General features: G+C 36.0%; 2 protein-coding genes across 2 annotated transcripts in view; one reads left to right on the top strand and one right to left on the bottom strand.

Moving 5' to 3' along the window:
- Positions 1–24,879, bottom strand: part of ywhaqb (tyrosine 3-monooxygenase/tryptophan 5-monooxygenase activation protein, theta polypeptide b) — a 78,215-nt gene extending 53,336 nt beyond the window's left edge. The window contains exon 1 of the mRNA XM_067368344.1: positions 24,619–24,879. The gene's annotated coding sequence lies outside the window, so the exon portion shown is untranslated. The remainder of the gene's footprint in view (positions 1–24,618) is intronic.
- Positions 61–27,804, top strand: grhl1 (grainyhead-like transcription factor 1). Its single transcript, XM_067368342.1, has 15 exons — positions 61–175; positions 4,025–4,211; positions 4,887–4,960; positions 7,383–7,731; positions 8,197–8,279; positions 8,570–8,726; positions 11,456–11,567; positions 12,575–12,669; positions 15,440–15,686; positions 15,819–15,949; positions 20,141–20,169; positions 20,809–20,894; positions 23,223–23,308; positions 26,307–26,371; positions 26,973–27,804. Exons 1-15 carry the CDS (start codon positions 156–158, stop codon positions 27,085–27,087), a joined length of 1,836 nt encoding a protein of 611 aa, XP_067224443.1. The 5' UTR covers positions 61–155; the 3' UTR covers positions 27,088–27,804.
- The last annotated feature ends 123 nt before the right edge of the window (positions 27,805–27,927 follow it).

Genomic DNA, 27,927 nt, shown 5'->3' with positions numbered 1-27,927 from the left:
GTATATCCAAAAAAGCGAGAAAAGCCAACAAAACCCGTTCTCATACAGGCAATTCTAACACTGCCCTCATCCCATTCTGTAAACCTTTCTCCATACAAGAAGAAGAAGGATCGGATTTACAGTACCAACTAGAAAGTCCAGTTCGACCATAAGAGATGTCACAGGATCATGACAAGTAAGTTCACCACTGTAGGTCCATAGTTTACCAAGGGATGATCCGATCAACAGAAAAGGATCCCATGATTGAGATATAATGCACTATTTACTGCTTAACACTGGCTTATTTGCTGGAACTGACAAAGATTAGCCTCTCTTTAGCCGCTTGTCTCATTAATTCTGGAGAATATGTGGCTTACCACGAGAAGTCGGTCTGACAGCCGAGAGCCGATTCCGCTACACAGTTGTGCTGTTTGGGCTCTTCAGTTCACCTGTCATGTTCAGACCTGCTCCGGTCACAGGTGTATCTGCACCTGCCACGGGAGTTACGAGCGCAGCACTCCGTTTGTTAGATTTGCGTGTTATTTGTTTTGTTTTGTGCGTTAATTTTCCTTGTTTGGAGTGAAATTACATTCATTGAGTACATTGAGTCTAAATGGGACACTTGTGGAAGCTTGACATTTTTGTAAGCAATTATTATAAGGCTGCTTCTGTAGATACAGCTGGAAACAACATCTGTGTTTTTGGAAAGGTAATAATTGATTACACATATTGGCTGAAATTGTTAAGTTTTTATATAATACAACATGTTGTAATTGCAGGACATATTGTTGTAATTACATATTGTAATTTATGGATTATATTGTTTTATGATTGATAAAATTTTGTGAATTGATCAAATTTTTGTCAAATTTTGTTTTGTAAGAGGTGATTGAAACAGCCTGCTTTCTAAGCGTTGGCAATTTCTTAGGAACAGTGTTTAAGCTTGTTGTACAGTTTAAAGCATGCGAATCTAAACAGAATATCCTATTTTTTTAATTCTCAGAAACTGTTTTAAAGAACATCAAGCACCAAAGTGTATACCCAAAATATTTCCCCTTTGGTGGAGCTTTTTCACGTGCAAACAGAACTTTGTTGACGACCATTACCATAGTGTAAGCAAAGTGAGACCTTTTATCTGTGAATCCTGAAGGGAAAACTAAAAATCTCCTTAGATAGTGTTTGGAGTTTGGCGGATGTGGGCACAAACACATCATTATTAATTTCGCGCTTGGTCGCCTCTTTTGTTTTAGAAGTGGGATTGCGTGTCCACAAGGTTTTATTGTCCCAGGATAACGGATCTATCAGGTTGCAAAGCTAAAATCAAACAAGGAGAAAGAATGGTACAATTAGTTATCAAATTACTCGTAATCTGTTTGCGTTAACTAATCTGGATGCAAAGTTTTGTCATAGCAACTCAATATGGATTCATTCCCTTATTAAAGGCTACTACAGTGTTGTGTGACAAGTAAACCAAGAGACACTAACCATCATCAGGATGAAGCCATTTATTTTATACTTTTAAGTTTATATTCTAAAACTTGATCATCTTAAAAAAATGAATGTGCTTAAATACAGTAGATTTAATTTTAAAAAGTCACATTTATGGCAGAGTTCCCCACCATAACCTCGCCCTTCTCGCCTACCCAAGTTGAAAAATAAGTAATAATAAATAAACTCTACTTTGCCTTTATGTTGTTGTCAGATATTTCAACACATAAATATCAGCACAGATGTGATTCGTGCTGATATAGAGCCATATCACACGGCTACAAGTGTGATATTGTGTTTATACAACAGTTCAACAGCACAAGTGTGTAAAAAAAGACAGAAACAACAACGGAGTGTCTTTAAAAACCCTCTTTTGTGTGGAATTACTTTCTTCTACCACGGATGCAAATCTCATGTTGACAGTAAACCTAGCAATGAAAGAATGCTGAGTTGTTTCATTGAAACTTATTGTATTGGTTATGAGAGATAAATCAACTAAGTGAGTTTATAAAACGGTTAGTTCCAGTACTTGATTTTTATTGGTCAATAGCCGTTTTGTTCACGATAAACCAGGACTATGACTGCTTCTCCCAATGGTTCTGTGTATCACCAAAGTCCCTTTAGACAAGTCATTTCACTCGGCGGCCATCTTTGAAACGCCTCTCGGGCATCCTGGGCATCATGCCCTATCTCTTTGAATGGGGAAACATAAAATTCTCCAAAACTGTTCGCCAACCTTACGATTACATTTTATATTTGAAATCACCAATGAAATCTGACAACAGCTGTCTTATAAATGTTTTATCCAAACGCTCGAATCATGACAAAATGCGCATGCGCAGACCTCTTCAGCCGTGTTTCCGAGGCGCGCGTCTGACTGTTTCTATAGAAACCGGTGCTTCTAACGGCTGTTGCAGTGACGCGTGACTTTACCAGTCGGCGATTGGCTCTTATTTAGAAGGCGGGACTTATTCAGCCTTCCTTTGGTATCACTGCGCAACACCCTTAGCGACAAACATAATGTTCTTATTTGAAGAAAAACTATTTTTGTTCCCCAGCGGAAGGAAGGCATTTAGTGATTTTATTTGAAAAGTAAAGTAGCATTGATACATATATTTAACTTTAATATTGGTATTGTGTGATAACCGTTTTATAAAAGCAATAAGGTAACGTTACTCGAGGCTAGTGCTGTATGGTGAATTACTTGCATCTGAGATTCTTCAGGTCAATCTTGTATTCAAAAACAACAAAATCAGTCTGTATGTCCATTGAGGAGAGCGATATCTTTGTCTTACCAGTTAAGGGGATTCCCCGTGACAGCCTAGTCACTTCATTTGCATCTTATGTGTTGTAAGTAAAAAATAACGTCCTTGTTTACAACCTTTCAATATAAAAGTCTTTGCATTTGACTAACTGATAAACAGTCTATGCTGCCATTTAATGGCGTATTTATGTAACTTACGAGTGAAGTCGAAATCACAAACACTAACTTTCTTAATACGAAATACGACATATTATTTGTATAAAATAAAATATTTATTAAACAATAATAGACATTATAAAAGTATAAGTTTGTACAATTGGAAATAAACACAAGCAAACAGTTCAGTCAAACGTACAAAAGCAGCACTTTAGTCAGTGCAGATTTTAAGTTAAATAAATATAAAGTTATGAAACTTAACATTGCCCTTAGCTAAACTGACTTCATCTGGAACAAGTTGTTGTAATTGATTAATAACAGCAAAGATTGCCAGTTTGGTATACCCAAAATGAATTATACCTCATGTTTAACCACTACATAAGAGTCACACATCTCACATCTCCGAAAAAGTTGAAGCACATTTTAAAATAGGCAACTACATTTTTGTCTTAAAAAACTCTTAAAACTACATTCCATGACACAACAATAGTAGTATTTGTAAAATTATCTCGTAAAATTAATTGTTCGGCATACTTGCTGTTAGGAATGCTGCAAGCATACAAATGGTGATACTGGTAGAATATCACATGGCTGGAAAGACATCTCAGCCAATCAGATTCAAAGACCAGAACTGTTGTATAAACATTTAATAAGCACAGCTGGATCAGAGTATATTCAATCTCTGTAAGCCACCTTTGTCTAGAGGTAATAGATGAAGGTACTCTTGAGAATGACATAATGATGACAAAAAGAACATAGACCATAACCGGTTTTCTTAATGAACTTTGTCACAGTCAGTGAAAAGTCACCATTTCCTTCTGACACTTTAATGGCTGTCTTACTGGAAGAGCCAGTGAAACATGTTGTCAAACGGGAAGCTGTGGTCTGTGCAGAGATTTGTTGTTTGGGCCGGTTTTGTCACAGATCCTGAGATAAAGAAGGCCTTTCACGACAACCTGTTCCTCTGTCAACTGTGACATCAGTGAATAATGCTATCTTGATAGCTATCTAAGATATCTTATAATGATATCTTCAGATTGATTTGTCTTTTTGTTCCTTTTAACTGTTTTGTCTGCCTGAAGATTCATTTAGCTGTTAGTCTAGTACTGATGGCTCTTTCTGAAATGTTCCTCACAGTAAGCGGCCGGTGCTTGTGCTACCGAATGATCCGGCCTACAACCAGCGCCGGCCTTTCACCAGTGAGGATGAGGCTTGGAAGTCATTCCTGGAGAACCCTCTCACAGCCGCCACCAAGGCCATGATGAGCATTAATGGAGATGAAGACAGTGCCGCTGCTCTGGGTTTGCTATACGACTACTACAAGGTACGAGAAGAACAAGAGAAGATTAACACCAATAATAATGATAAAATTCATTTGTAATGCGCTTTTTTAAAACTCAAAGTTCTACTAGCAAATAAAATTCAATCAGACACTGAACACAATAAAATATCAGGTTAAGTAAGCAAATAAAAATACAAAGAATTATTATATATTACATTAATTTTAATTGATAAATTATTATTGGCAACACTTTATTTTACAGTGGCCCTCTTACACATCTTACATGTACAGTAAATTATCATAATTACAAGCAAATAAACCTAAACAAAGCCCTAACCCTAATTAGAAAGCATGTTAATTAATATTATTCAGTACTTATTTGTATAATTTTAAGGGCAACTTAAAATAAAGTGTAACCTTATTAATTATTAAAAAAACATTTTTTAGTAATATCTTAAAACAGATCAATGGAAACATCAAATGAACGGAAGGAGGAACTTTATTTAACAAAACAAAACTAAACTTATTTAATGCTTATATGAGTATAATTATTATTTCTAGTAGTTCTAGAATTAATGAATTTAATGACATCTAACATCCTTCTACTTCACAAAAGTCCACCTAGTCTGTTAAATATGTTCACTGACAGATATAATGGGTGAAGCTGATGCTATTGGATGTGGTCAGACTTACATAGAGTTTGTTTACTTTCCCCAGGTGCCGCGGGAAAAGAGAACAATATCCCATCCAAAGACTGACGTCCTGGGCTCTGATGTGGATCCCAACAAAAGGTGAAGCTCTCATCAAAGATGCAATAATGAATGCCATTTTTTTCCCATACTGAGAAGATGAGACCCTTCTTTTTTATTATTCCCTAATAGGACTGCAATTACAGTCAGTAATAATTGATTAAGAATGTAGTCAACAACCATTTGTATGACCGATTTGTCTGGTCTGTTTGCCGAGCACACACAAGCTATATCAGTGACTTTATAGTAGCAAAAATGTGTACAAGCTAAACTGTTCCAAGCATGAGAGCACTTTTTATTAAAAGCATAGTCCACCCAAAAATGAAAATGAGTTAATTTGCTCACTCTCAGGCCATCCAAGATGCAGACGACTTTTTTCTTCAGTAGAACAGTTTTAGCATCTTGAAATCTTTAGTCCTCTGTGATTCATATAATGGAAGTCAATGGGTACTGTCACTTTGAGATTCAAAAAAACATATGCAAACAAAATAAAATGAATACCTGCTGCTCCTGACGATACATTGAGGTCTTAAGAAGCGAAATGATTGGTCTATGCAAGAAACATTTTTACAGCATTATTACTAGTAATCCACAGCCTTGGTAAACCTGCCTGTCGCATAGTGACGTACGCGCAGGAGCTGAAACATTAAGAATCTATTGAAAAGTCAATCTCTTGAGATCACGCATACATAGGTTGCCAGATCCAGGGTGAGCAAATATAAGTACGAACAATGTAACATGAGTGTCTTCCCTCTCTGTTGTAAACAAACACACACACAGTAAAATCCCCAGAGTTAAATCAGTGCTGCTCAGAGTACATATGGTTCCTCTCTAAATAGTGTTAAAGTAACACTAAAGCAGAGTTAAAGTTAATGAGATAATTAAGCAATTAATAAGTTCTAACATAGTTCTTGTGTTCCTCTTTTCTTCAGTGATTCTGCTTGTTAACAGCAGGTGTTCATCACTAATGCACAATCATCACTTAATTAATTGCTTAATTATCTCATTAACTTTAACTGTGCTTCAGTGTTACTTTAACACTATTTAGAGAGGGACCATATGTACTTTGAGCAGAGTTGATTTAACTCTGGGGATGTTACTGTGTAGCGTCAGCTCACGTGTGAGTCATTACAGGAAGACTGTTGATTAGAGGTGAAAATGTTGTAAATAATGTTCAGTGTCTTGCATAGACTGATCATTTCGCTTCTTAAAGGGTTAGTTAACCCATAAATGAAAATTCTGTCATTAATTACTCACTCTCATGTCGTTCCACACCCGTAAGACCTTCGTTCATCATCAGGACACAAATTAAGATATTTTTGATAAAGTCCAATGGCTCAGTGAGGCCTGCATTGACAACAAGATAATTATTTAAATATTTAAAACAGTTCATGTGACTACAGTGGTTCAACCTTAATGTTATGAAGCGACGAGAATACTTTTTGTGCGCCAAAAAACAAATAACGACTTTATGACAATATTTAGTGATGGGCGATTTCAAAACACTGCTTCATGAAGCTTTACCAATCTTTTGTTTTGAATCAGTGGTTCAGAGCATGTATCAAACCGCCAAAGTCACTCACCCCAGTGGTGAACCATTGAGATTTCTAAACACTTATGACGTAACATAACCTTGTTTACTGAAATCATGTGACTTTGATGCTCTGAACCACTGATTCGAAACAAAAGATTCGAAAAGCTTCATGAAGCAGTGTTTTGAAATCACCCATCACAATATTGTTGAATAAAGTCGTTATTTTGCTTTTTTGGCACACAAAAAGTATTTTTGTCACTTCATAACATTAAGGTTGAACCAGAACCACTGTAGTCACATGAATTGTTTTAAATATGTCTTTAGTAGCTTTCTGGGCATTGAAAGTCTGTCAATGCAGGCCTCACTGAACCATCGGATTTCATCAAAAATATCTTAATTTGTGTTCTGAAGATGAACGAAGGTCTTACAGGTGTGGAACGACACGAGGGCGAGTAATTAATGACATTATTTAAATTTTTGGGTGAACCAACTCTTTAAGACCTCAAGGTATCATCAGGAGCCGCTGGTATTAATTTAGTTTTGTCTGCATATGTTTTTTTGAATGTCAAAATGACGGTACCCATTGACTTCCATTAAATGAAAAGTCACCTACATCTTCGTTGGCCTGAGGCTGAGTAAATAAACAGCAAATTTTCATTTTTGGGTGAACTTTTCCTTTAAATGCTTCAAATATCATGCCGTGTCTGCTCGCATATATATATATATATATATATATATATATATATATATATATTTATATATATGATGTAGTTAAATTTTGTTTAAAACGAAGCAAATATACACATTTCTTAAAAAAAAGGAGTCATCGTTAAACTTTATACTTAAGAACGTGGACGCACAGGTGTATGTGTTTACAGGTCATGTTTGTAACATTTATATTGTATATTTTGTTATTCACATTCTCAACAGGAACATGATGGTCCCTCTCCAAGAGACATCAATGTCATCGGAGAACAGAATCCAGGTTCTGAAATCAGTACCCCTAAACATCGTTCTTCCAGGGAACCAGCTCAACCAGGACAAGAGAGGCCTTTTCCCCACACCTGACACTACGGTGACGGTGTCCATTGCGGCTGTGCCAAACTACCCCGTGAAGACCGAGGGTCCATCACACGGTTTCTCCGTCACAGTCCCCAACCCCCACTGCTCAGAATCAGACGGTCACACGGTGGTATTTGACCGTCAGCTCCCCCACAACCAGTTTAGCCCGAACACACAGCCACGCACCCCAGACTCGACCTTCCCCGAGAACTCAGATGTGAGTTCACACACACACAAACACACAAATCTCCTCTCTCCCACCCTCAGACAATACTTCATTTACCTGGCGACTCTAAAGACATTGTTGTACTGAGCCCCCTCCCTATTTTTATTTGAACATGCCAAAATAGCAGCTAGCATGTCATTATGCCATTGTCTCTCTTACACAATAAAGTGCTGTATTTTCCTCTCACATAATAGCCAGGGCCTTTTCTCTTTTTCTCTCTCGCCCGCTCTCATTCCCGCTCCCTCTTTCTACCTTCTCTTTTTTTTTAAACCTGGAGGGAGGATTTCCTTAGAAATGATAGTTCCACAAAAACCTTGCACACACAGGAAGCTGGGAGAGCCGTTTGTTTTTTCTTTGGTTTAGCAATCAGCTTTCTCCCGCTGACTGAATGCGTGGCAGCGTGGTGGTTGTTTGCGCTAATGCCAGGCCCTCTCACCCCTCTTTTGTGCGCTACAGGTGTTCTCGTTCCCAGGGGATCTCCAGTTACGCATGGGTTCCATCACGCAGGAGGACTACGGCAGTTTTGACACAGTGTCAAGGTACGCAAACGCTTGCTGCCAAAACCAAAACCCCAGAGTAAAACCTCATTCCCTTTAAGAGTCTCCTGGGAGTTAGTAGATTCTATCAGCTGAGCGTGTGTAAACAGAATAGGGTCGCTGGTGTATCCTGACAGGTGCGCATGGCCCATGGGTAAATGAATGCCAGCCTACAACAAATAAGACAAGCTCTTCTGTGTAATAGCAAACAGGGAAATCATCATGGGTGTATTTGGTTTGATGATGCAAATATGTATTATGTGGTGACCCCTTTTTTTGTGTTTGTTCAACAGTAATAATTTTGAATACACGTTAGAAGCCTCCAAGTCTCTCCGACAGAAGTCTGGCGATGGCACTATGACGTACCTCAACAAGGGCCAGTTCTATCCAATCACTCTCAGGGAAACTGACAATGGCAAAATGCTGCACGGCCCCATCTGTAAAGTCAGGGTAAGATGAGTACGAAAATTTTTATTTTATTTTATTTTTGATTGATTGATTGATTGATTTCCCCAAACTGTATTTGGACACTGCACCTTCATTTTAAAACAATTTAAACACACACACACAAAGTCAGAATTGCGTCTTATTAAGACAGAATTGTGAGTTTATATCTTATAATTCTGACTTTATAAGATGCAATTGCGAGGTATTAAGTCAGAATTGTTTGATATAAACTTGCAATTCTGAGAAAAACATCAGTCTTTTTCCCTCACAATTGGACATTATAACACGCAGTTGTGACTTTATATCTCACATTCTGACTTTATAACATGCAACTCTGACTTTATATCACGCAATTGACTATAACTAGCAATTCTGACTTAATAACTCTCAATTCTGACTTTATAATTCACAGTTCTGACTTTATAAGTCAATTTTGACTTTATATCACACAATTCTGACTTTATATCACACAATTCTGACTTTATAACTTGCAATTCTGACTTTATATCACACAATTCTGACTTTATAACTTGCAATTCTGACTTTATAACACACAATTCTGACATTTGAATTTGCAATTCTGTCTTTATATCACACAATTCTGACTTTATAACTCACAATGCTGACTTTATAACACACAATTCTGACTTTATAACACTCAATTCTGACTTTATATCACACAATTCTGACTTTATATCACACAATTCTGACTTTATAACTTGCAATTCTGACTTTAGAACTCGCAATTCTGACTTTATAACACAGAATTCTGACTTTATAACTCACTATGCTGACTTTATAACTTGCAATTCTGACTTTATATTACACAATTCTGACTTTATAACTTGCATTTCTGACTTTATATCACACAATTCTGACTTTATAACTTGCAATTCTGACTTTATATCACACAATTCTGACTTTATATCATGCAATTCTGACTTTATAACACACAATTCTGACATTTGAATTTGCAATTCTGACTTTATATCACACAATTCTGACTTTATATCACACAATTCTGACTTTATATCACACAATTCTGACTTTATAACTTGCAATTCTGACTTTAGAACTCGCAATTCTGACTTTATAACAGAATTCTGACTTTATAACACACAATTCTGACATTTGAATTTGCAATTCTGACTTTATATCACACAATTCTGACTTTATATCACACAATTCTGACTTTATAACTTGCAATTCTGACTTTAGAACTCGCAATTCTGACTTTATAACAGAATTCTGACTTTATAACTCACTATGCTGACTTTATAACTTGCAATTCTGACTTTATATTACACAATTCTGACTTTATAACTTGCATTTCTGACTTTATAACTTGCAATTCTGACTTTATATCACACAATTCTGACTTTATATCATGCAATTCTGACTTTATAACACAATTCTGACATTTGAATTTGCAATTCTGACTTTATATCACACAATTCTGACTTTATATCACACAATTCTGACTTTATATCACACAATTCTAACTTTAGAACTCGCAATTCTGACTTTATAACACACAATTCTGACTTTAGAACTTGCAATTCTGACTTTATATCACACAATTCTGACTTTATATTACACAATTCTGACTTTATAACACACAATTCTGACTTTATATCACAGAATTCTAACTTTAGAACTCACAATTCTGACTTTATAACACACAATTCTGACTTTATATCATGCAATTCTGACTTTAGAACTCGCAATTCTGACTTTATAACACAGAATTCTAACTTTATATCACACAATTCTGACTTTATAACACACAATTCTGACTTTAGAACTCGCAATTCTGACATTATAACACACAATTCTGACTTTATATCATGCAATTCTGACTTTATAACACACAATTCTGACATTTGAACTTGCAATTCTGACTTTATATCATGCAATTCTGACTTTATATCACACAATTCTGACTTTAGAACTTGGAATTCTGACTTTATATCACACAATTCTGACTTTAGAACTTGGAATTCTGACTTTATATCACACAATTCTGACTTTATAACACACAATTTTGACTTTATATCACACAATTCTGACTTTATATCACACAATTCTGACTTTAGAACTTGCAATTCTGACTTTATATCATGCAATTTTGACTTTATATCACGCAATTCTGACTTTATAACTCGAAATTGTGTTTTTATCTCACAATTCTGAGACAAAAAGTCAGAATTATGAGATATAAGCTCGCAATTGCAATTACCTTTTATATTTTTTAGTTCATGGCATAAACAAACATACTATTCTTTAACCCTAAACCTAAACACAAGCCTCACAGAAAACGTTGTGCATTTTAACATTTTGTAAGATTTTATAAGTTGTTTTCTCTCATGGGGATCAAAAAATGTCTCCACAAAATTCGAAAACCTGAAACACACAAATCCCCCAAACACACATTTTTTAAAATCATGTATTATTTTTTTTCTTTTAATAAAGAATTATTTAATACATTTGTTTACCCATTAAGCTTTGCAACAACTAAATGTAAGGAATAAAAGTTCTGGAAAAAGTAACTGACCCCAAAATATCTTTGGACACTTTAGCCTTTTAGTCTTTGTATTATACTAAATATATAAATTAGTATATATTTAAGTGTGACTTAAGTGTGTCAATACTTTTTGGACCACTGAGTGTATGAGCACTTGTTTGAGTGTGTGTACTATTATGGAAAGCAGTAACACCATGCTGTTTTTCAGAGTGTTGTGATGGTAGTGTTTGGAGAGGAGAAAACCAGAGATGACCAACTCAAGCACTGGAAATACTGGCACTCGAGACAGCACACGGCCAAACAGAGATGCATTGATATTGGTAAGGAGTCTTCGTCGAGGGATATCAGTACACCTCTGATCTCACTGATCTTAGTCGCACTTTCAATCCTCTTTGCTTTTCTGGGCTCAGTGTAGTTCAGGGTGGAGTAACAGATAGCAAACACACATAGAGACAAACTGGACGCAGGGAAGGGGGGCTGCAGGTGGGAACAAGACAATGGGTCAACCAATGACACAACAAATGAAAGATGATGATTGTAAAGCTTGAAAGGGTACACAGCTTTATCTTTCTTTCAATGAAGGTAGACTTCTGAGGGAAACATACCTTTTGAGACTTAAAGAGATAGTTAACCCAAAAATGGGTTAACTAATTACTTAATTAATTTCTCACCCTCATGTCGTTCCACACCCGAAAGACTTCGGTTCATCTTCAGAACACAAATAAAGATCTTTTTGAAGTAATCTGAGAGCTTTCTGTCCCTCCATTGACAGCTACACAACTACCAATTTGACGCTTCAAAAAGTTCATAAAGAGATTGTAAAACTAATCCAAATGAATCAAGCGGTTTAGTCCAAATTTTCTAAAGAGTCTCAATAGCTTTATATGATTTCATGGTTCAAACGTGCTGCGTAACACGAGAATGAACCTCATTGGTTCTCGCAAGCGTCAAGCAAACATGCTTGAGCTACCGTTTACCTCAACTGATGTGTTGCTCTTACGGGTTGACATGAGGGTAAATAATGACAGAATTTTCATTTTTGGGTGATCTAACCCTTTAATATTACATTTCAAATTTGTTATAATGTTGCCTTACAAAAAGTTTTTTTTCCAGCATATGTTGAACTAATTACCTTTAACTGTCTTGATTTGATCTAAAAAGCTCATAAACATTTAATTATAGTCTAGTTCTGTTTTATGTCTGCAAGTGAGATTTAAAAATGTGATACAACCAAAATATTTCCTTCCCTATTTACTCCCTTCATTTACAAAAGGTGAATCTCATAATACTCACTTATACTCATAAAGCCTCTCTTGTCTTGTCACAGCGGACTACAAAGAAAGTTTCAACACCATCAGTAACATTGAGGAGATTTCATATAACGCCATTTCATTCACATGGGACATCAGTGAGGAAGCAAAGGTAAAGACATTTTTGGACACTTTGTAAGACAGATTTAATTAATAAACAACATTATTGCTCTTTTTATTTTATTCACATTTCGATAACCATTAAAGAATTTAATATGAGATTAGTGAAAAATGACTTTCTGCTGAAAGACTTTAGATTTATTAAAAGGTTAAAGGTGAATTTTTTTCAATTGTTTCCTTCTGTTAGAATTCTTGGTATGTGGATAAAGGATCCTAAAATAGACATGACTGATGAAAAACAGATCTTTCAAGATGGAAATTTACACTCAAAATAGACATGATGCTCAACATTTGTATAAAAAAAGGGTTGATTCAGGAAACACAATCATAGTGTGCTTTAACCCTACAAATATAAGGTGACGTTAAGAAAAATCTTAAGAAAGTGTGAAGAAGGGGCTTTCCAAGATTATTTTTGTTAAGCTTAGTTACTTGAGCAATCTGATGTTGAGGTGTTGATGTATGCTAAAATATTTAGAGTACACTATAAAAAACAAGCCCCTTAAAAATAGGGCACAATGTACTGCATTACTTTGATGGAATTTTTCGTATTTATTTTTTACAGGTGTTTCACCTGTATTTTATAATACCTGTATTATATAACTTCATTGCATTGTGTTTAAGGGTTAAGGGAAATTTCTGGCTAATAAGCTGACAGTACTTTTTCTGTTATTTATTTTGTACAGTTTAGGATTTGTAAGCCTGACCAGCCCTTTTTTGTGTTTAACTGATGTGTTAATGAGGAGACGCACCCAACAATGGTGTTAAGAATGAGGAAACACTAATGGGGGAACAGTGAGCACTGACAGATAGGCTAATGGAATCCTGTTCGACGAGTGCGTCGAGACTAGTCGGGTTAAACCCGTCACCAAGTGACGAGCAGATTTTGCTTTAAATCTTCTGCCTCTGTCTGATTAGTTTTGAAGGATCTTAGCAGGCTGTTAAAGGAATAGTCACGTATATTTGTGTATTGATCTAATTAAAATGGTCCCATTAAAGTAAACATTTCATAGTTTAAAGAATGAAATTGAGTATTTTGCAGTGAGCAGTGTTGTCCTAAAACCAGGATGCAGATCATAAGATTGGCCTGCGCTGTAGGATACTCATCCGTGTGCACAGTCTACAGTGTGCCGACTGTTGGCAGTGTTGTATGTGGGCGTGGTTTTGATTCTCAGACAGAGAGAAACAAAAAGTGAAGAGAGACAACAGGGCAAAAAAATTATAGGTTTGTAAAATGATGGCTGGAATGGTCTTGTGGCGCACCCTAGCAGACTTTTTGCGAAATTACAGGCATTGAGTGAACGCTTGTGCAAATATTTGATGATTCGTTGAATATCCATTTGTTTGTAATTCTAATTCTCATTTTGTCTCAGGTCTTTTGTTAATAATTCATTATTACGTAAGATGCTGTACTGTCATTGGATAAAGTTGAGTCAATTTTGCTTTGGTGAAACAGTGGTAGGAATAAACCGAAGAGTTATACATATACAACTGTACAAAAGCAAACACACAATATGTGTATATATATATATATATATATATATATATATATATATATATATATATATATATATATATATATAAAGAATTGAATACTTTTTGATTCAGCAAGAATGCATTCAGTTGATCAAAGTTACAGTAAAGAAGTTTACATTGTTACAAAAAAAATCTATTTAAGTAAATGCTGTTCTTTTGAACTTTCTATTTATCAAATAATCCTGAAAAAAGGTATCATGTTTTCACAAAATAATTAAATAAATAAATAAAAATGAAGCAGCACAACTGTTTTCAATACTGCTACTAATAAAAATGCTTCTTGAGCACCAAATCAGCATATTAAACTAGAGTAATGGCTTCAGAAAATTCAGCTTCGCCACCACAATAATATAATAATATATCACAATATTATTGTTTTTACTGTATTCTTGATCAAATAAATTGCAGCCTTGGTGAGCAGATGAGCTGTCTTTCCAATCAATCAATCAATCAATCAATCAATCAATCAATCAATCAATCAATCAATCAATCAATCAATAATACCGGCCCCACACTTTTAAAGGGAAGAGTATTTTAAAATACTTCAAGAATTTTGCGTTTGTTTCTAGATTCTGAACTGCAGCGTTGTGTGTCATTCAGATTTGTTTTGAGAATGCATTTTGAAATTTCGGTTCTGTGTCTGAATTCAAATTAACATGCAGGATGTTGATTTGTAAAAGCAAAAAAAAAAAAAAAGGAAAAGGAAGGAAAAAAAAAACATTAATATAGATGAAACAGTAACAATCAATCTTTGAAATGCCAGAGTTTGCATTAAATTTATATTTATTTCATCATATAATAAACTAATATTTGTTTTAAAAGACCGTGATGGAAGAGCACTTCCAGAATATTTAAATTTAACCCAGTCTTAAAAACTTTATGTGCTGTAATTCTGTTTTGTTACCAAAAGGGGGCGACATACAATGCAAATAATGGCATGACAGTCTGGTGTTCCCATTTCACCTCTCACAAACGTTTAACCCTGTGCATAAAACCTCTGCATAAAGTTTCAGACCAAAAAGGTCAAGGAAAAAAACACTTCTTTTTTTATTATTTACTTTACTTAAATTTGCATTCAGAGCACTTTGTGGTTTCTCATGGTTTTACTATTTATTTTCAAAAATGTAAAAAAAAATTATTTTTAAACAGTCTATACACTCTATTTCCAAGGATTGCTTTGTAACCAATAATGTAACAAACATTATTTTTTTCCTCTCTTCCCTCCTTAGATCTTCATCTCAGTGAATTGTCTGAGCACAGACTTCTCCTCTCAGAAGGGAGTGAAAGGCCTACCGCTTAACCTACAGATCGACACCTACAGCTACAACAACCGCAGTAATAAGCCCATCCACCGCGCTTACTGCCAGATTAAGGTCTTCTGCGACAAGGGTGCAGAACGCAAGATTCGTGATGAGGAGAGGAAACAGTCCCGCAGGAAGGGCAAGTGCACTGACGTCAACCCTCCATTAGTAAACTGTAAGCGCAGCTTCAGGTTTTTACTCTGAAGCATAGAATTTACCTGACCCGATCATACTTTATAGTAGAAATTTAAGACTAGAGCTCTGGGGAGACTTGTTTTTCACTCTGTCCTTGCCCCTTTTTTCTCAGTTGGCCCAGATGTCAAGGTGCCCCTCATGCACAAGCGCAGCGACATCACTGTCTTCAAGACAATGACGGAGTTCGAGACGCAACCTGTTCTTTTCATCCCCGACATCCACTTCTCCACCTTCCAGCGTCATGTGAGTACCAATCCTTACACTTTTTCTTGCACATACGCAGATATACAGTAACTATTGTACGTTACAAAGTTTCAGATTACCTCTTTAGGGGTCAATAAGTGCATATCAGACCAAAAAAGGTCCTTTCAACATTTACAGCATTGTCAGATATGAAACTCAACTGCACTGTGCTCTACACAGGTATACAGCCGACATGCAGGTTATACAGTGTGGGTCATGACACATTGCATGTAAGCACTGGTGATAAGATATGAAGATAGGAGAATGTACGATAATGTATAGTTTGCAGCATGTGAGCACAGTCATATCGTTTAGGATCATTTTGACCGCATTAACTCTCCAGTTTCTGCATTAGCAACCCCGAATCTTATCTTTAAGGCTTAGCCATGTTTACATGAACTTATACAATACGGGTTATTAAACACAAACTGTGTAAAATGCATGAAAATGTACTCAGTGGTTTGGAACAGTAAGACAGATCGGTCAGTTATCAAAACAGGTCATTTGCAAGTCCTAAGTGGTCATCGTGATTTTGCACTGTAAGACATGTTCCTGGATCAACATATCTTGTTGTTCCTGGAACAACGTTCCTGAATTTAGTTCTAACCCGATTCCTACCCCTAAACTCTACCCATAACTTAGAAACCCTAAAATCAGAGGGAAATGATAGGTAAATAACATTGATGTAGAAGCACCTAACACCTAAACTTGACTCAAACTGTAAACTTATCCCTTAGATCTGATTGGTTGTTTGGAATGTTGTTCTAGAATCAACAAATATGTTGAAAAAATATGAACATGTTGCACTTAGTGAAATCACGTTAACCAACTTTTTTTTTTTTTTTTTTAATTTCCAGAGAACAAGTGATATACATGTAAAAAAATAAGCATTCAAATCATATAATTACAATTTACTAAATGACTATGTAATTTAGTAATAATTAATAAATAATAAAAAATTATAATTATGATTATATATTTTTAAAATGATTTCATCTGACCTACACTCTAAAAATTAATGTTTGCTCAAAAACAACAATAACAGTTTGCATCAGTTTTTTTTGTGAAAAACTTTGAGTGAATTTACGTTCAACCAACAAGCTACACTGAGTTAGAGGAACTTAATAATTTGTGGCATAAACACATATTTTTAAGTTGATTGCTCAAAAAATTAAGTTGCTCCAACTACCAGAGTTGTAGCCCTGAACCAATTAATCTGATCTATTTCAACAGATATCATGGCACATGCTAACATAACTTAGTTAACATGTATACTTAATGAACAAATAACTCTTCAGCACAAAAGTAACCACAAAACCTTTACAGAAACTCTTTTAAATGTCAAACATAGCGGTATTAAACATTAGCAGGTCTTTCCCTTCACTAAAAACAAATAAATTAAAGGGTTAGTTCACCCAAAAATGAAAATTCTGTCATTTATTACTCACCCTCATGTCGTTCCACACCCGTAAGACCTCCGTTCATCTTCAGAACACAAATTAAGATATTTTATTTGAAATCCGATGGCTCCGTGAGGCCTGCATAGCCAGCAATGACATTTCCTCTCTCAAGATCCATAAAGGTACTAAAAACATATTTAAATCGGTTCATGTGAGTACAGTGGTTCAATATTAATATTATAAAGCGACAAGAATATTTTTGGTGCGCCAAAAACACCTAAATAACGACTTATATAGTGATGGCCGATTTCAAAACACTGCTTTAGGAAGCTTCGGATCATAAATGAATCAGTGTATTACGGGTGTGGAACGGCATGAGGGTGAGTAATAAATGACACAATTTTCATTTTTGGGTGAACTAACCCTTTAACACTTCATTTCAACATTTATTCTCCTTATCCAGTCCTATGCAAAGCATTCTGGGAACTAGAAATCCACTGCCTAATTTCCGAAGTTATCAAGATAAATTCATTACATTACTACAACCCAATTTAAAAAAAGCAAATTAACTTATAAAAATATGTATAATCAGAAATTTGAGTTTAAATTAGAGGTGATATTTAGTTAATGAAATGAGGTTTAATTAAAACAATAAATTTAGATTTTTGACTAACCATGCATTTATTTAAGTTGTGGTATCAGGTTCCCTGAATTACTTTTTAAAGCAAACCTCAGTGAATTTTAACTTTGTTTTTGAATTAGAATTTTTATTTTCAGTTATATCAAATTAAGAAAAGTAGCAATCTGACATTATAGTGTTTTTTTTTTTTTTTTAATTATTAAAAAAACCTTTGAAGAGTTAACAAAATTATTATTATTTTTTTAAATTAGAATTTGTGGTCTCTTGCCAGAAGGATTAATTATCTAAATGATGAAGCCCCCTAAAAGAATCAATTCAGTTCCCTATTATCGTCCACATACACGTGGCTTTGCGTAAACGCATATCAGCATCATTTTAGTGCTATTTATTGCAATGTGTGAGTACAGACTACTGTGACATTTCACAGAAACAGCAGATTGTCGTTGGGTCATGGTGACCGGAATGATGCAGTCAGTTGGAAGGAATATAGTCGTTTCTCACTGTTATGAAATCTGGCATTTATGGCATGGGTTTGGCTGTTATCAGACAGTTCTTGGCAAGGAATCACATCTTAAGCCCACACACGATTTTCTAACGAATCAAAACATGCTGCCAGCTTTGTTCAGAGTACCACTCAGGTTACCAAGTGCCATACACATCAGTGGTGTACGTGATTTTACCAAGTACAACATGTTCGGAACAACATTCCAATCAACCAATCAGATTTGAGGGACAAGTTTACAGATTGTCAAGTTTAGACTTACAGCCAGGGCTAGGTGCTTCAACATCAGTGTGGTTCTTAGACCCGGAAGTTATTTTTTTAAAATCAGTTCAGTTTCTTGGTTAGAACTCTTCCTTTAACTTCACCCTCCACCTTTGACTCACAAACTTGTTCACCCATACGGCTAATATCACATGACTCCCAGTTCTGTAGGAAAGCAAATGTTAGACACTGTCCTTAAACATGACCTTTGATCATCAGTAGTTGTGTGACATTGAAGCCCAGAGTATATCTAGAGCCAAAAATAAACCTTCTGGTTATTTACTCTTCGCTAAAATCACGCAAATAAATGTGAACTTTACCTTACTTTTCTAGTGCCAGTGAAGCCAGTTCAGAGCCATGGAAGGATGTTAATGTGCTTTTATGTGCTTATGCACCTGTGTTGATTCAGTTGTTCTGAATGGTCGGTTTTATGCTCTGGGAGTCTGAAAGCTTTTGTATTGAGTTTGCATTGCAGTATGGACCTAAAGCAAAAAAAAATAAATTATGATAATAATTAAATAAGTAAATAAAAAGAAAGAAAGTTGGCCTGAATTGATGAGCACATCATTAATCATCACAAGTAGGTTAAATGTTAGCATGTGTTAATGGTTTAACCCAGGGCTCTTCAGCAGGGGACTACAAACAGATTTTTGTGGAATAAAATAATGAAGTTTAGAAGCTAAAGATCAGCTGAATGTTTAATTTTACACCTACATTAAAATATATTAAGTAAAATTAAAATGTAACATTTTTGAAGACTTTCCAATAAGAGCTTCATGTAAATATCCAGTACATTATTACTAAAAAATTTGGGGTCAGTAAGTTTTATTTGATTTATGTTTTTGAAAGAAGTCTCTTATGCTCATCAAGGCTGCATTTATTTGATTAAATATACAGTAAATATTGTGAAATATTATCCCCTGATGGCAAAGCTGTATTTTCAGCATCATTTCTCCAGTCTTCAGTGTCACATGATCTTTCAGAAATCATTCTAATATGCTGATTTGCTGCTCAAGAAACATTTATTATTATTATATGAATGTTGAAAACATTCTGTTTCATATTTTTGCGGAAACTGTGATACATGTTTTGTAACAATGTAAAAATATTTGCTGTCACTTTTGATCAATTTAAATTGTCCTTCTTAATAAAATAATAATAATAATCTTACTGACCCCAAATGTTTGAACATTATTGTATGTTTATATAATCTTTTATTATAGGCCAAACTTTAATTTATATAACTGGGCTGTCTCTTTATGCACCATTGGGCATAATAACTCTATAATGCCTGAAATAATAAAGGTATTTATTAACAAATGTTAATTAACTATTAAAATGTCTCAATATATTTTGTTAATAATCTATTGTGTCTTTTCTCATTATAGTCTTTCTCACCAGAGGACTCAGAGGAGGGGTACGTATCTGTCTCTTACCTTCTTTGTGCTCATTTACAGTCAAACCCAAAATTATTCTGACATTTTTTATATATTTTTACTAGTGGGTGCAGGACACTATAGTTCATTTATATAAGTGAGGATAGCAAAATAAAGTAAACTGTGACATATTATACCCAAATATTCTTCATACAGTGGACTACCAGTAAAATTGATACAAATTTGGAACCAAAAATTATTCAGACACTTTGACCTGACAATGTTTTGCTTAAGTGTTATCTGACATTTTTATGTTTTTCTGACACAGTTTAATTCTGTCATATTTTATTAACATTTTTTAAACTATAGTGAATAAACTGAAATAATGAATGAAATGTTCAAGGTGTCTGAATACATTTTGGTAAGCAATGCTTATTCAAGACAGGTGGAGGGTTCAAAATGTGCATTATAGAGCAAACAGCCTTTAGCTTTGCCCTGGAGCGCTGCTCCCTGTACAGCGTTTCCAGGAAATGTGCAGGTGTTGTTTGTCTCATTGGTAATGATGTACTAGTTAGTGCCACATTTTTTCTACTGGGATTGTGGTTTTCTCAGAACTACACTCATCTGCTGCATCTCCCTCCTCGTCTCTTCACTCTTCCTCTTTCCCTTATGTTCTTTAGCTCAGCTATGAAGAGATTACCTTATTCTGAGGAGGAGTTTGGATCACCTCCCAATAAGCTGGCAAGGATGGATGAACCCAAAAGAGGTGTGTTTTAACTGGAACTGGGTTGTATGTCATTTGTTTTGTCCCTTTTTTGGGGTATTTCTGTTTATTTCAGTAATGTTGGCACTATAGTATGGTGCAAAGCTGTTTGGTTGCCTGTGAGTAACCGCACACAAAAACACCCTAATTCAAAACACATTTGCTGTCTTCCAAAAACTAGTTCACTGCCTATGTAAGATACCGCATAAGATGCCCCGTTTTAAACAAATTCAAAAACAGAATGTAATCCATAATGCACTGCAACAAGCTTGGTAAAAAAAACAAAAATAGTGTCTATTTGCACTAAGTGTAAATAGCCTGTCTTGTTGACAAAGGCTATTTACACTAACATCGCCCACTAATGTCTGGTTGGACCACACAAGATTAAAAAAGACGCGCGCCACTCAACATCTGCAGTGGCGTAGGCCATAGGGAGTATGGTGTGTGGAAGTACCTTTTGATGCATTCGATTGAATCTGGCAAGAAGCTCCTCACTGCAGTACATGAGATCCAGTGGGTGAGGTTGGATCCAGATCCAGGGGAGGGGGAGATGGGTAGGTTTAGGGATTGTGTGTAGGCAGTTAGTACTGTGATTAACATGACCAATAAAATCATAAGAATCGGCTGTAGGGCCTGGCTTCTTACATCACACTTGGATGTGGGCCGGGTTGGATGTCCACCGTAGGCTGCAGCGAGACGCTTCGCCCCCTGGATCTCATGTTCTGCAGTCAGGACCATCTTCCCAACTTGCTCTTCTCTCTTTTCCCATCACATATCAGATCGGAAAGGCATTCATTTTCAATAAAAATGAAGAAAATATTTGAAAAGTGGAAATAAAGTACCTAACGAGTGTTCAATAATAAAGTATTTATCGGGTAGGGTTAGGGGTATGTTTAGGGAGGGTTTATTGTCCCAATAAGCCAGCATCCATTTAATAATTTTAATAAATGTAGTCATTTATTCTCTGTTATTGTATCCTATTAATGTACAACAATACTGAGACTGTACAAATAGTATCTGCCACTATTTATAAATAGCATCTAACAACTATTTGCAAAGAACTGCTACTTTATATAGTGTAAATAGAATCTATCGCTATTTTCACTTAGTGTAGAATATCGCTAAGAAAATTCTGTTATTGTCACTTAGTGTAAATTACATCTAATTGCTATTTACACAAAATGTAAATAGAATTTATTGCTATTTGCACTTAGTGTACATAGCATCTATTGCTGCTAAAAACTAGCTGCTTCCAAAAAAAAAAAGATAGCAGACAGTTGATTTTAAATATACTTTCTTCAGAACTTCAAAATGTCATTAAAATAGTATATAAAATATAATAATATTCAATAAGTCAATATTCTAATCTAGTAATTGTAAAAATATAATAATTATAATAGTAATATTAATAACACATGTTAAAATATTGTTTTTCATTCAGATTATTTGTGCGCTATGTCATCAATTAGAGTACTGCAGCATTAGCTTTGCAACATGCAAATATCTAACTTTACTGAAATCACTTGCATGTGTGTGGCACTATTCATGTGACATGCCATGTCACTCTACCAATTATTCCACAGTCACTTATGAGGTTCCATGACATTAGGATGCTGCCTTAGAAGGCAGTTGCCAATGTAGGTAGTAGGTTTTGGAACAAGGTTATTGTTTGTACCCTGATAGGTCCTAATTATAGACCAGTGTGTCTTAGCATTTCAGAGGTGATCATTGCTGCTTAGATCACTTCAACAAAGAATGCAGAACCAAACATCTGTGGGATTCGGTAAAAAAGAATAGGAATTTGCAGGTCATTGGAGGCTGCTAGCCCTCCCAACACGAAACCTTGTCTCTTTCTGGCCCTGCTTGTTTGCCTCTTGAATAGCAGTCATGGTCAGCCATGTGTGGGTTTGTGTGGGAGGGTTGGTGCGTGTTTGTATCTATTCAACCAAACCTCTCGCCAAAGGCAACACGTCAGCTTAGGAATAGGATGTAATGTTTGTAATCTATGTACTCCGGACTGTCCACATCACTGAAACTCCCTTCACTGTTCCCAGTAATGTCTTGGGATGCTGCCCAGTCCTTCTGGGGTTTTTGGGTGAAAGGGGAGGGGGGCGGCATAGTGTTTATAGACATGAGCAGCAACCCCAACTACAGGGAACAGCATGTGAGATACAAAGTCATTAAAGGCATGCATTAGAAAAACATATCAAATCATCTGCCACATGAAAGTCTTGGCAGATACTTTCTGGTTTATTTTGGTTTCAAGAAAACTGGGCTTGCAGTTTGTGCATGAGTGACCATATAGCTGACCACATTTCTCTGCCTTTGCAGTTTTGCTGTATGTGCGCAAGGAGACGGAGGAAGTGTTTGATGCTCTCATGCTGAAAACTCCTACTGTAAAAGGCCTAGTGGAAGCGGTGAGTTCACTTCTCTTTTCCCCAGATGTCCACATTCAACATTGTCATTGCAAAGGCAAGCATCACTATCACTTTTGCTCATATGGGTTAGGAATGTGAACACACTTTCCCATAATGAATTGCGATGAGCTCGGTGTAAAACATAAATCCAAAATAGAGGACGTCAAAAAGTATCCATAAAATAGCATAATTAAAGATTATTTCCCTTGGATGATGATAAAACTAATAGAAGTGAGCTAAAAGCACTAAGGCCCTGTTTACACCTGGTATTAAGATGCTTTTTGGTTGATCGGATCACAAGTGGACGACGCTAAATACAGGTGTAAACGAGGTCTAAAACATTTTGAGATTGTCCACTTTTGACCTCTTTCAGGGGTAGTTGAAAAGATTGCTTTCATAAACGCTCATGTGGTCGAATGTGTTCAAACAACCAAAAAAGACCGCCTACTCTCTGCCTACTGACCTAACTCATAGACATTATGGGAAGAGTGCTAGCCAGACAGGGTTTAAACTTTGTCGGCTGAAGACCCATGTTTGGTTTAAAGACGGAAAACATACCAAACACAATGTTCTCTCGTCATTCCTTATTTCTAACATACACTCACAAGCGTTCAGCGTAGTTTTGTAGCTATCAGAGCAGAAATGAAAGCTGATGCTCTCTGCATGTTTTTCATTGTTTACGTGCATTCATATGTTAATTGCGCAAGCTTATGTCATCTATTAGATCGAAAGATCTGAAAAAAAAAAACCATACATTTACCCACCCATAGACCCTCTCCTTGAAGAAATCAGGACAGAAGTGGTTGAAAGCAGGGCCGTAACCACCATAGGCATTGAGGGGGACAAACCTCCTGAAAAATCCAGCTAAAACCAGCCTAAGCTGATCAGGCTGGTTTTAGCTGGTCTCCCAGCCTGGTCATAGCTGGTTTTAGACGGGTTTTGGTTAGCTAGGAGACTGGGAGGTTAGGAGACCAGCTTAAACCAGCTGAACACCAGCTAACCCAGGATGGGAGACCAGCTTGACCAGCTAAGCCAGGCTAGGAGACCAGCTAAAACCAGCTACTTCTGGTAGCCAGCTTAGGCTGGTTTTAGCTGGATTTTTCAGGGCTTACTATTCATTGAAGACGAGTGGGAATTCCAACGCGACTCTTTTAACTCTCTGGTTATAATTAGCTAAGTGAAGTTCACAACACAATTTTGGGAAGAGTGAACCCATCTAATCTTTCAATTAGTGAAATTCAAACATAATTTCAAGAGGAGGGAACCCTAATCTTTCAATTAACGACCAGAGCATATAAGCAGCTACTCACCCTACTCTGGCATCAGTTGTTTCGATATCCCTCCACCTGCCGAACTCCACCACATAATTTAGGCATCTCATCTATCGTACTCCTCTTCCAGGCACTAGTAGTCCCTGGAGGGTATATCCAAGCTTCAGTTGAAGCTGCTTCCTCGAGCCCCTCCTCAGCGGACAGTAAGACAAATATGCTTAACCTTATTATTTTAAAGATTTTATGAGGAAACAAACTTGTGAAACGTAGCGGACCCCCTGGGAGGTATAGACAGGGACCATCCTGGTGGTGGTGGGGAGGATGGAGGTGAAGGTTTGCGTCAGCATCTGCAGACTCAAACATGTGTCAGCAATCTTTTATACTCCAAGTGTAAGATAATGATTGGTTAGATCTAAACTAATAGGTGACGTAACATTGAGTCTTCCTGGCAGAACTTACGCTAGAGCTTTCATTTCAGGCAAGAGCCACTCACATTTCATTAGGGGATCTAAATCTAATTTAACTAATAAAATTCTAATGTTTCAGTGCCTTTAGTGGAGAGTTATTTAAGGACATGGTCACAGAGAGAATGGAGAAAAAACATTCAAAGTTCTAAGCATTGTAACGGTATAATTTTGTTTAGTAATGCATCCTTTAATTGCACCACACAGACAATAACACACACAAATACTGTTTCCAAGAGAGCTCCCACCCAAAAATTATACATCCCATCCAAACCCACAGCTGCGTTTCTAATGCAGCACAGCACCTCCCAGAGAAATTCAGGAAAAAAGAAAAGAAAACAGGGCCAGAGAAGTGTGGTCAGTGAAGAAAAGTCCCTGAAATTAGAATCTGAAGCACGGTGATTTAATAGGGACATTGCGTTACATAGTAGGAGATTGACTGTCAACAGGCCGTCTGCATTAAACCATAGCAGGAGGCCACAACATGAATCACACTGCCTTAAAAACACATCCAGCTAATAAATTGTGGCATGGGCTACACAGGGTCCTGCGACAGGTACGTGTTTTTGTGTGGCGTTCATAACAGAAGGCTTTCCAAGCATTGCAACACTTCAGCTAGCTATGAGAATGAGGAAAGGGAATTTTGGGATAACATCAGGGGGGTTGGGAAAACATTAAGCTGAACCACTCGTATCCCGAAATAAGATGAACTTTGATACTAGTTGGCTTGAAAATGTGCTTAGGTCTACAAATGTTTCATTTAATATGTGCATATTGCATTACTCACCACAAATTACTATTTTAATGGGATATTTCACCCCAAAATTTAAATTCTGTCATCATTTACTTGACTTTATGTTGTTTCAAACCTTAAACAAAACAAAAAAAGAAGATATTTCGAGAAATTTCTCAGTGTTTCCCCATGCAATGCAAGTAAAGGCAGTGGTAACCAAAACTGTCTAGTTAACATTCTTCAAAATAGCATCGTTTGAAATTTGCCTGTGCTTTTCAAGACAGATTTCCTGAATGTTTTATAGTGACCTGCTTGTATTGAGTCATAGTGATTCTTCTGGCCATTCTAAAAGTGTACTTCGAATGGCCATAGTGTACTTGCAAAGAAATACAGAAACACTTCATAATTATTGTGCTGAGATGCTTAAAATGATCCATTGCTATGTAAATAACAATAACATATATGTCAAATAGATGCAGTAATGTAAAGTGTTACTTCTGGCACCTGTTAATCGTTTTTCTCTCCACCAGATTTCAGAGAAATATGAAGTTCCTCTTGAGAAGATGGGAAAAGTCTTCAAGAAATGCAAGAAAGGGTAAGAGAGACAATGCTGTCAATCGATTTAGTTTAGTACACTTTAGTTTAAGATCGAATTCTCACTATTAACTAGTTACTTATTAGCACCCATATTACTAGGAAATTGGCTGTTTATTAGTACTTATAAAGCACATATTAATGTCTTATTCTTCATGATCATATTCTACATCCCTTAATCCTACCTAATACCTAAACTTAAAGGGTTAGTTCATCCAAAAATCATCTGTCGTTAATTACTCGTTCCACACCCATAAGACCTTCGTTCATCTTCAGAACACAAATTAAGATATTTTTGTAAAATCCGATGGCTCAGTGAAGCCTGCATTGACAGCAAGATAATTAACAATTTCAAGGCTCAGAAAGCTACTAAAGACATATTTAAAACAGTTCTTACTAAATATTAATAAGCAGTAATTAGTAGTTTACTGAGGCAAAAGTCACAGTTAATAGTGAGAATTGGATCCTGATCTAAAGTGTGACCATAAATTTAATTCAAATGTATTTTTCTGAATGTATCCCACATGTCCGTTGATTAGTCACTGAACCATAGTCATTCAGGGGTAAAACTTAGCTGTTCCACCATCTCTGCTTCGTTTTAGGATCATGGTAAACATGGATGATAACATCGTCAAGCACTACTCCAACGAGGACACCTTCCAGATCCAGATGGAGGAAATGGGAGGAATGATTAAGCTCACACTAACAGAGATTTGAGAGTTATATTTGAGTCATCCTACAGACTGGTTTACACAAGTCCACAGACTATTCCTCCTTCTCTATTAGGATACTAGAGATCCCTCAGCAACTCACTGTCATCTTTTAGTGTAGTCTAATGAACTATTTTCGGGTGACCAAGTATATGAGCCTTAAGTACTTTGTGAATTTAAATAATGTAGAGTATGTCTTTCAAATATCTTTTTTCTTTCAAACACCTAAAATGTTTTGAGCCATATTTTCTATTTTTCCTGAGTATAAGCAAACAGCTACAGCTTTTTACTATTTCTCATTCGTTTTGTGACTCTAAAAGAGATCACAATAACCATTTACTCTTCGTTTTCCTGTTTAAAGTCATAGCACTGGAGATGCTAATCTCTAAAAAGGATGAATGAACAGGGTGTTACCTTTGTAGTAAAATGGGTTTGGGGAATCCTATTTGCTTCACTGTATTGATACAAATACCCTGAGCAGTATTTAGTGAGTACAGTATATTATCCCTTGTGTGTGCGTGCACATTACAATATATAAATGTAGTGGAACAACTTTGGTCATTTCACCAATTTTCAGTCTCAGACTCTTCCCAAAGTCTGGGATTCCTGATATGAACAAATAAGGTCCACACATCAGGCCCTCTGATCAATCCTTCAGGAGGTATTTTCAAATTGTGATCCACAGAGAATCAGTATAAACTTTTCCTTTTTTTTTTTTACAAAACCACAATACAAACTTATATATATTATTCTGTATTGTTGGTGAATGAACTGTAATGTGTTTTCCCTGTAACAAGAAACCCTACAAATTTATAACAGAAATTTGCAATCAACGCTAATGTAATTT

This window comes from Chanodichthys erythropterus, chromosome 18, assembly GCF_024489055.1.
Source record: "Chanodichthys erythropterus isolate Z2021 chromosome 18, ASM2448905v1, whole genome shotgun sequence".
NCBI lineage: Eukaryota > Metazoa > Chordata > Actinopteri > Cypriniformes > Xenocyprididae > Chanodichthys > Chanodichthys erythropterus.
The sequence above is the reverse complement of the archived record's forward strand: the minus strand, read 5'-3'. Positions and strand labels throughout refer to the sequence as shown.

Coding starts and splice junctions, on each gene's coding strand:
- grhl1 (XM_067368342.1), top strand. CDS start 156: ATGTCACAGGATCATGACAA. Junction 7,732..8,196: donor CCTTCCCCGAGAACTCAGAT/GTGAGTTCACAC, acceptor TGTGCGCTACAG/GTGTTCTCGTTCCCAGGGGA. Junction 20,895..23,222: donor GATGGATGAACCCAAAAGAG/GTGTGTTTTAAC, acceptor CTGCCTTTGCAG/TTTTGCTGTATGTGCGCAAG.